At 40.2% G+C, this 10,483-nt stretch overlaps 1 protein-coding gene across 1 annotated transcript; it reads left to right on the top strand.

Moving 5' to 3' along the window:
* Positions 1–4,717: 4,717 nt before the first annotated feature.
* Positions 4,718–8,188, top strand: LOC143855045 (expansin-like A2). The gene is made up of 5 exons (XM_077365214.1): positions 4,718–5,087; positions 5,537–5,646; positions 6,563–6,741; positions 7,403–7,535; positions 7,812–8,188. The coding sequence occupies exons 1-5, from the start codon at positions 4,976–4,978 to the stop codon at positions 8,055–8,057; spliced, it is 780 nt and encodes a 259-aa protein (XP_077221329.1). The 5' UTR covers positions 4,718–4,975; the 3' UTR covers positions 8,058–8,188.
* Positions 8,189–10,483: the final 2,295 nt, after the last annotated feature.

Here is a 10,483-nt window from a genome sequence, read left to right as displayed (position 1 = left end):
AACTAAAAACCTGGATTCTAAAATCCGCGTATCCAAACGGCCCCTAAAGCAATCACCAGTCCAAGCATTTTCCAATTTAGAATATAGAGATGTTGGTGATTTTATTTCTACAATTGGATGAGTTTAAAACATCCATCTACATGCATTTTATTCAGGAAGAGTCCTCTCAAAGCATCATGAATCATAAAATTGAAAATAATATGCGGACACCAAGGATGGCGCGGGTCCAGGAAGACCACTACCGTGTGCACCTGTTTGTGGGCTAGATTGGGCAGATGATTTGTCCTACATACAAGGCGTGCAGGGATTCGTTGTCCCGTCCCATGTCCTCCTTAAACATCCTGCTGGCACTCCACTGAAGATTTAGCACTTCTCACAGCACGTATACACTTGCACTTATATTATTTCTTTATCCATTGTAGCATATGCATTTTCTGAACTATCAAAGGGTCCCAGTTGGCTTTTCCATTTCTTACCACCATGTCAAGAGGTTGGCAAACAGTGAAACAAATAGACTAGTCATATCAAGAGTGTCAAGGAAATCTTATAACTGTTCGATTTTCTCACTCTTGACTACTCGCTATTAGTGTTTGTGTGTGTGGGCTGTATAGAAAACGATTGTAATGCAGAGAAGATTTGGAAATCGGTGTCCACAACCTTGGCCACTCTCTTAAGTCATGTTTTGATGGTAACAAACAAAGTATGATGTTTGGTATACTAATGTTCGAATGCCTTGAAAGAATATTCTTCTAGTAGTCGGTCTCCACAAAAAATATTATTGTTTATGGTTTTGATTAGGGTTTTTTTATATGTTACAAAGATATGAATGTCTCATGAATGGACATAAATGAATGAAAATGCGATGGGTATGATGGGTATTTTCTTACATCAGCGTCCTCCATTTGGATCTAGGACACCCCACCTGATTTTGAGGCTATGTCTCAGTCACAATGTGACGAAATAATTTCGAACCATAGGATATAGATCCAATGGACACAATCAGATCCAGGTGTCGTGTCCATTAATGTTTGAATCCTTTGGATCTATCAGACCGACCGAGTCAATTAGCACACATGTTGAAAATCATTTCTACCAATTTTCCTAACCATTTGATCAGAAGACTTGAAAATGGACAGTTAAGGATTCATATGTTTGTTGAAGTATAAAAGATAAATAACGTCTTTCTCCAACAGCTTAAGCTATTGGAGAAGTTGGTTAGTTAGCATGGTATCAGAGCCAAAGGTCTCGAGTTCAAACCTCCCGGATAGCAAAAATCCACATGCTATGGTCAGCCCAAAGTGGGACCACATGTGCCACGTGTTTGCCAAGTGGGCCACACGTGCGGGGGAGTGTTGAAGTATAAAAGATAAATAACGCCTTTCTCCAACAGCTTAAGCTATTGGAGAAGTTGGTTAGTTAACAATGTTCAGATCTTCTGATTGAATATTTTGGAATCTATAATCAAGTCATGTCACCTCCACAGAAGGGGCCTCATGAATGAAGGGTTGAGATCATATTTATCAATACAGCCTTGCTAGCTTTGGCTTCTCAGGCTCTTCTCATAGTAAGAACTTCTTATAGGATCATTCCCCATTTAACCTATTTTTTTACAAACATTTTAATCTAAACTTCATTAATTTCTTAACCAAACTTTTTATTCTTGGTTTATATTTTATATTACTTCGAAGCAGGAGAGGGAATCTGAAATTAAAATACAAGATCTTTCTTCGTCAGCTTAGCACAATTGTGACTAGAAGGCACGTCATCATATTATCCAAAAACATTTATTAGTGCTGCTAAGAAGACACTAGGAGCCAGCGCCCCTTCCCATTATGTCACTTACCAAAACCACTTTAGTGACCATTTTTTTCCACTAGAGGACTACCCCAAGATTACCCACAAAACTTTGTTCTATTCTTGAGGGATTATGTAGGCAATGTCGCACCAAAGCCCTTTCGTGGCTCCTCTTTTTACCGAGAGAAGCCAGCTCATAGCTGAATTTGTCTTATTCATTTAATTCATATGAGGTGACATTTCTCTACTGAAAAGATGTGCTGAAAAATTGCTTTTGCAAAATTGCCTAGACATTCCCAGTTTTGGGAGCTAAGTGGGGCCTGAATAAGACACCATGGTTGCAAAGCAAGGCACCATTCAATTGAGCCAATGGCTCCACCAAAGAATATCATTGTAGGGGTGCAAAGAATCAAGATCTTTTCTTCTACGAGCTGTTTTTCTTGGCATCATTCTTGATTGGCCAACTAGGAAATGTAGACTTTGTTCTTATCTCTCCATTTATAACAAGCCATCCAAATGATCACCAACAAGCACCAAACCTAAGCAAACCACCCTGCCCTTTCTATGCCCCACCATGTAGACTAAACATCCAAATGCCCACAACCCACAAGCAAACCACAAGTACATTCAAACATGACACAGCAATCTGGTCCATGATCATTAAAGGCCCTGGTTTTCAAGGATAGTAAAGTCATTCTAACATGCCCCATAGTATACACTCTTATCTTAGAGTCTTTAACAATGTTTCAAAATATGGATGTGGGCCAAAGCAAATACTAATAGACTCAGCACAACACAATAAAGTACTTGGCTGGCACAACTGAGTACTTAGTTGGCACGGTCATAACTAGGGAAGATCAATTGAGTTTTAATTGACTTTGTAGGGCAAATTAGACTCTGACAAGTACGCAACTCAAGTTAAAGGGAGTCTACTCAGGCGAGTTGATGATGGTAATGGAGAGTTTTGAAAACACGGTCTATACACACAACTCAAAAGCAAATAGGGGTGCAACTGGGGTCGGGTTCAATCCGAACCCAATTTTGGCTTAGGTTGGGTTGGCATTTCCTTTGGTTGAGTTGGGTTGGGTTAGGGTTGGGAAAGCCAACCTGATTTAATTTTGGGTTGCCTTAGGGTTGAGGCATTGGCAACATGACCCAACCTGAATCTAACCTCAGCCCATCTCAATTTCGGGTTAGATGGGTTGGGTTAGGGTTGACCATTTTCATCTCGAGGCTCAAGCTGAGTCAGGTTAGGGTTGAGGGAATGCTATCTCAGGTTGGGTTAAGGTTGGCCTCAACCCAATCCAACCCCGACCCAAGTTGCAACCCTAAAAGCAAACCAAGATAATAGAAGTCTACCACGACAAAAATGTCCTTTTCTTTGATCATTAGTTACTAGGTGCAACTCAGGCCGGGCGGGTCAAGTTTTCTAGAACCCTACCCTACCCGAGAAACTATCTCGGGTCGGGTCGAGTTTTTTTGGGGAAAACCCATGATTCCTAAACCCGGCCCCACCCAAGATAGTTCTCGGGTCGGGTCGGGTTTTTCCACTTTGTCGCCCCGAGCTATAATTTCCCTATAAATCATGAAAAGGAAAAAAATTAGAAAATATTTTTAGTCAAAAAAAAAAGTTTTTCTTGCAATCCAAACAAGCCTAAGAGAACACAATCTACTGGAAATGAAGGTAGCAGATGCATTCTCATATCAATAGACATCAAGGGCACTGATATCCGTATTCGTCAAGATGCACAATGTCATTTGAAGTGGAACATGGAGATGAAACTGTGGAGGAAGTCAAAGCATCACTCCATAAACTACTTAACAACGGTTGCACTCCAAAAGATGAAATGCAAAACATTCGGCACCAATGTCATCATGAACATAACCTACTATATTATAAGCTTCTTGAATAAACTTAGGGTGATGATATTTTCACCCCCTGCAGTACTTGCACACCCCCTTATAACGTGATTTGACATAAAGTTGCCCACTTTTCATGTCAAATCAGGTTATAAGGGGGGCATGCACGTAATGCAGGGGGGTGAAAATATCATCTCCCTGAACTTATTACCACATGGCTTTCGAACTTTTGTAATTCCTTCTGTGTAATAGAGATTATTGGGATACGAAGGGGAGATTGAAAAGTTCCTGATTAAAAAAAAAAGAAAAAAAAAGAAGGGAATGGAAGGGGGATTTTGTATGCTGAGATTTTAAGATCCAAAAAATATGAACAAAAGTTCTTTGCTCATTGCCTTCTCCATTTTATCCTCCCTCACCCTTTTCCTCTTCTTACCCTTTTTTATAGGATGGGATGCATTGATCTAAGGACAAGAAAATAGAAAATAGAAACTTACCAACTTCCTCAGTAGAGGACAAAAATAAAAGAAAAGAAAAGTGCAATCAATGCTACAAAGAGAAAAAGAAACCAAATTTGTCTAGCTAGGAATGGGGTGTGCGCTACAAAAGTAAATCGCACATTAGATTAGTGAGTCAGGCCACTAAGTGGCCACGTATCCCGGGAATTCCTATTATGTATTATAAAAAAGATAAAAACGAAGAAAGTGACTCGGGTTTTTCACCTTAAAACCAGGACCGACCCGACAATGGCGTGGGTTTTTTAATCTTAAACCCGACCCAGCCCAAGGACCGAGTTATTTGAACCCGACCCATCAGTTTTTCGGGTCGGTTTTACCCGGCCCAAGTTGCAACCCTAACACAATCAGATCCAGGTGTCGTGTCCATTAAAATAGTTACCCTAGTTTTCAATAACATGTAAGTCATTTTACTAGGCCACATGGACTTTCTAAAACTCTTCAAACACTTCCACATTACAACTAAGATCAAATGGAAGTTTCCTCGACATGTACCCACACTCGTCTCTTTTCCCATTACCCATTAATAAAAAGGGATAGTTCCAAAAGCCAAAGCCTCGGCAAAACGGGTCTGCCTCTCATACCACAGCTGTTGCGCGCGCAACAGAGTCGGTGAGAGAAATTGTCATTTTCTTTGCCCTGCCGCGTACGCGCTGTATCATTTTCCTTTTCCACTCACAGATCAATTACAGAAACGCATTAAATATATAAATATTCTCTTATGCATTCAAGCTTTCACAACCTGTATTCCACTCCCCACTCAATCTATATATTACAGAGCTCTTCTTCTTTTCTTCTCACACAAAACCATGGCTTTCTTTCTGGGTTTTCTCTTCCTATTCATTTCCCCTGCTTTTGCTTGTGATCGATGTGTTCATCAATCAAAAGCTGCCTACTTCTCTTCAAAATCTGCACTGTCTGGTTAGTAATTAATTCCACTTCTTTTTTTTTTGGTAGTTTGTAATCACCATTCAGCCAATTAAGATTTCCTTTAGAAAACCCATGTCAAAAGAGCAGAGAGAGAGACAAAGAGAGAGAGAGATTGCAATCCCCTGTTTTCCCACGTTGTTTTCTATCTGCACCCATCTGTTTATGTCTGTATTTACACCATTTTCTTCTCGATAAATCTGATGGGTGTTCTTTTATTTTGTATCTTTTTATTGCTTTATTCCTTTAGAAACCCCATATCTAAAAGAGCCAAAAAAAAAAAGAAAAAAAAAATAAGAAAGAATGCAAGATTGCAATCCCCTGTTTTCCCCTGTTTTTTTATATCTGCACCCATCTGTTCATGTCAGTATTTACACCATTTTCTACTCAATAAATCTGATGGGTGTTTTTTATTTTGCATCTTTTTGTTGATTTACATACAGCGGGTGCGTGTGGTTATGGTTCCATGGCTCTGGGTTTCAATGGAGGACATGTTGCAGCAGGAAGCTCTGCCCTGTTTAGGGAAGGAATTGGTTGTGGAGGATGTTTTCAGGTCTCTTTCTTTTTTTCCCCTATTCATCCTGTTCTCTGAGTTGAATTCCTCTTATCCTTCTGCTCGAAGCTCTTCCCTGTTTAACGAAGAAATTGTTTGGTTGCAAAAAATCTTGGAAACAGGATTTTGTTTGGATTTGGGATGTCACCCCTTTTTTGTTGCTAAGTATTGCATTAGGCACTATTGCTCCACAATATGTCTCCCACGTAATTATTTTAAGTCTGCTTAGGTAGCATTCTTATCCCTGAAAATGATATCAGCACAACCTTGTTTTAATAATTGCACTAACCCATGTCTTTTATTAATTTCCCAAAAAGCTCTCACAAGCCAATTACAAAAGGAAGGACAAACGGAGTTTGTGCAATTATTAAAACATGGTTGTGCTGATATCATCTCCCCTTTTTATATTATGTAAGCCCACATAGTCCATTATTTACGCAGGGCTTACACCAAAGGATGAATCAAACGGTCCATTTGATGTGCCACAACATAAATAGGTTGTGCCCAAAAAATCATTTCCATAGGATGATCCTAGTCCTCCAATCTAGAGAGGGAATGATTTTTGGGCACAACTTATCTAGAGAGGAAATGATTTTGGGCACAACTTATTTATGTTGTGGCCCATCAAATGGTTTGGATCATCCTATCGTGTAAGCCATACAAAAATGGTACTACACGGGCTTACACCATATAAAAAACTCAACTGTAAAATCAAATTTAACAAAAATAAAATGGAATTCTGCTTTAAAAAATCTTAGAAACTGTAATTTTTTTAAGTTTTTCTCCCTTTCTCTCTCCTCCCCTTTCTCTCATATCTCTATACTTGTAATGACACACCTACTTATTCCCTACTCTTCTAGTCTATGCAGTGCAACCAAACACTAATTTAAGTTTATCTGTTGGGGGATTTGGGCAGATAAGGTGCAAGAACACTGCCATTTGCAGCAGGGGAGGAGTGAAGGTGATTTTAACAGATCTAAATAAAAGCAACAAAACAGATTTTGTTCTCAGCAGCAGGACTTTCATGGCGATGGGTCGTAAGGGATTGGAACAACAAGTTATGAAGCTTGGGGTGGTGGACGTGGAATACAAGAGGTAAACGAGCCTCATGAATCCTCTGCCATGCTTTGTTTTTGTTCTTTACACCTAATAAGACAATGGGATTTGGTTGGGTGGGTGGGGCCCATCTTTCATTTTCGTGTTTGAATGCTTCAATCACGACAATACTTGGGAAATGTTTAAAGAAATTGATTTTGAGTCCGAAACTGATTGTTGGACTTACTTGGCATTTAATTTTGAGCCGAATAATCAGTTTCAGATTCAAAAATCAATTCTCAAAATCCAAAGGCCATGTTCGCTTTGGATTTTGAGTATTGATTTTATGTCCCAAAACTGATTATTGGACTCAAAATTTAATACAAATTTTCTTTGTGAATTTTGGGAATTGATTTTAAGTCCAAAAACTTATTGTTGGACTCAAAATTGAACATAATTTTTAGTCCTCTAATTCCCAAAATCAACTGCAACATGCTTTTGTTCCTAGTCAAGATCAACTACGACATATAAACGATCGCAACTGGCCAACTGGCAAAGACTAGGTGGGCCGTAGTGTGAGATCACGTCGATTATGACAACCAATTGTGACTCCAAGACCAATTATCGTAATTTTAAGTCCAATAATTGGTTTTGGACTCGCAAACAGGGTTAAATGATTATCAAATTAACTGATGTTGATTTTCTTGAAATTTTGGAGCAGGATCCCGTGTGATTATAAGAACCAAAACTTGTCAGTGAGAGTGGAAGAGAACAGCCAAAATCCACATTACTTGGCAATCATGTTTCTCTATCAAGGTGGCCAGACCGACATTGTTGCCGTCGAAGTAGCTCAAGTAAGAAGGATTGAACTATTAATCTAATGAAAGAATGTTGCAAAAGAAACAAAATTGTTATTTTGTATACATGTAGGCTGTTGAGAATTGATTTTTGAGTCCAAAACATATTCTTAGATGCGGAATTCGCATTTAATTTTGGGTTCAATAATCGGTTTTGGTCTCAAAATCAATTGGGTCTTCTGATCATTCCTAATACTTGAGAATTACTTGTGTTAAGAGATCATCAAAGATTATTGGGTTATTTATTTATAGATGAACATTTCGAATTTACAGGTTGGTTCTTCGATTTGGCATTTCATGAGCCGGAATCATGGAGCCATTTGGGATACAGATCGATTTCCGGCTGGGCCGTTGCAGTTCCGATTGGTGGTGACGGGCGGGTTTGATGGGAAGTGGGTGTGGGCGAAAAGAGTTCTTCCAGCGGATTGGAAGGCGGGGTTAATCTACGATTCTGGTGTTCAGATCGATGACATTGCTCAAGAGGGTTGTTTTCCTTGTGATGGAGAAGATTGGAAGTGATACCTCATTAACATAGACTCATTTCATTAATTCATAAATGATATCTTACATGTTCCCTTCTCAATGTTAATGAAATTTTTTCGTCTTTGAGACATTACAATGTTAATAAATTTTGTCCGACATGTCCTCTCTCTCTCTCTCTCTGTCCAGCCACCCGCCCACCGATCTCGGTGGTCGCGAATTACAATTTGTTTGAATCCTTATGGGTCGAATCGAGTTCTTTTCGAATCCTACTTTCAGAGCCTGGTCACATTCCATTTCAAATTTCAAATCCGACCGTCCATGGGAGTATCCCGGGGCATATGTATCTTGTACACGGTTTGGGCTGGGGACTAGTGGAGGGAAGAGAGAAGGAACGCGAGAGAGGATAAACCAAAAGCAAGAATGAAAGGTCCAAAAATCACCCAAAGGATATGATTAGAATGAGTCAAATTAAGTAGATGAATCAGGATAACAAAGCTTATGAAACCCTCGTCCAAGAACTGTATTGCGAGAATCACAGTAGTGATGGATATCAAAAGCCAAAAAGCGGCAAATAAATAACCAGTATATGTCCGGAATGCCTTGTCTCCATATCCAACAGTTGTGATGGACATGATCGAGGCGTACATTGAATCCCCCCAGCTTAGTTCCTCAACAAAATGAAGAACGAAGGAACCGATGACAATACAAACAAGTACAGCCACGGTAACAAAAATAGCCTTCGTCCTTAACGTCAGATTCGGCTCCACAATGTTGAGAACGTACCTTAACTTACTTCTCACTATCTTCACCAGTTGATGCATTAATATCAACCCTAATGACCCAAAAAAGACACAAAACACTCCATGCCCATGGTCTTAGGGGAGATGTCTCCATATCCAACAGTACACATCGTCATAATCCAGAAATAAAGTCCATCAATGATAACATGTGTCCTGTCTTTCGCATCGAAATATTCGGCATAACCCCAGTATGTAGTTATCCCAACACACAGGTAAAACAAAAACAATATGTATGTGTTGATTCTGGATTGTGGCTGACCTTGTGCATTGCGAATAGGAGCTGTTTCTCGCGGCTGGGAAGAATCCAGTAATAGTTCCGGTATTAGTTCGGGCTCAATTTCTTCATTATATTCATCGAGGTTGAGAAGAGCGTCGGTCATCGACATTTCTTTCAGAAGAGAGAGAGAGAGAGAGAGAGAGAGAGAGAGAGAGAGAGAGAGAGAGTGTCTTCGTTTATATACTGAGGAATGCTAGACTCGCAGGAGTCGTTGCGAAAAATCAGGGAAAGGGTGCCTTAATCGGTCAAAACTCATTTATGGCAGTTATAACCGTGATTTTCTGAGCATCCTAAATTTGTTGAGAATAGGACCTGTTTCTTGCCGAGGAGAGGACTGTCGAGTGGGTTCTGGCGAGTGGACATCTAGTTCTTGCTGAGAGAGCAGCTTAGCGGGTTCTGGCCTACGTATTTAGGATGCTCAGAAAATCAAATTCCTGATATCTTGGCGGTTGTAGCGGTAATATTTTAGGATCAAATTCCTGATATCTACCTCTACTGGGGTTGAGAGGAGCGTCTGTCATCGACATTTCTTTCATAAGAGAGCGAGAGAGACTGAGAGTGTCTTCCTTTATATATTGAGGAATGCTAGACTCGCAGGATTCGTTGCAAAAAATCAGGGAAAGGGCGCCTTAATCGGTCAAAACTCCTTTATGGCAGTTATAACCGTGATTTTCCGAGCATCCTAAATTTGTTGAGAATAGGAGCTGTTTCTTGCCAAGGAGAGGACTGCCGAGTGGGTTCTGGCGAGTGGACATCTATTTCTTGATGAGAGAGCAGCTCAGCGGGTTCTGGCCAACGTATTTCGGATGCTCAGAAAATTAAATTCCTAATATCTTGGCAGTTGTAGCGGTAATATTTTGGGATCAAATTCCTGATATCTACCTCTACCGGGGTTGAGAAGAGCGTTTGTCATCGACATTTATTTCAGAAGAGAGCGAGAGAGACTGAGAGTGTCTTCGTTTATATATTGAGGAATGCTAGACTCGCAGGAGTCGTTGCGAAAAATCAGGGAAAGGCGCCTTAATTGGTCAAAACTCCTTTATGGCAGTTATAACCGTGATTTTCCGAGCATCCTATATTTGTTGAGAATTGGACCTATTTCTTGCCGAGGAGAGGACTGCCGAATGGGTTCTGTCGAGTGGACATCTATTTCTTCCTGAGAGAGCAGCTCAGCGGGTTCTGGCCTACGTATTTAGGATGCTCAGAAAATCAAATTCCTGATATCTTGGCGGTTGTAGCGGTAATATTTTGGGATCAAATTCTTGATATCTACCTCTACCGGGGTTGAGAAGAGCGTCTGTCATTGTGGACCCCGATCCGAGATAGGCGGCGAGGGAACGGGTCCCAACACCCTCTGGATCATCCACGTGGGAAGGAGAGCTCTA

This window comes from Tasmannia lanceolata, unplaced genomic scaffold (genome assembly GCF_043159265.1).
Source record: "Tasmannia lanceolata isolate RefF3 unplaced genomic scaffold, GAP_Taslan_0.1 ptg000020l, whole genome shotgun sequence".
NCBI classification, from domain to species: Eukaryota; Viridiplantae; Streptophyta; class Magnoliopsida; order Canellales; family Winteraceae; genus Tasmannia; species Tasmannia lanceolata.
The sequence above is the reverse complement of the archived record's forward strand: the minus strand, read 5'-3'. Positions and strand labels throughout refer to the sequence as shown.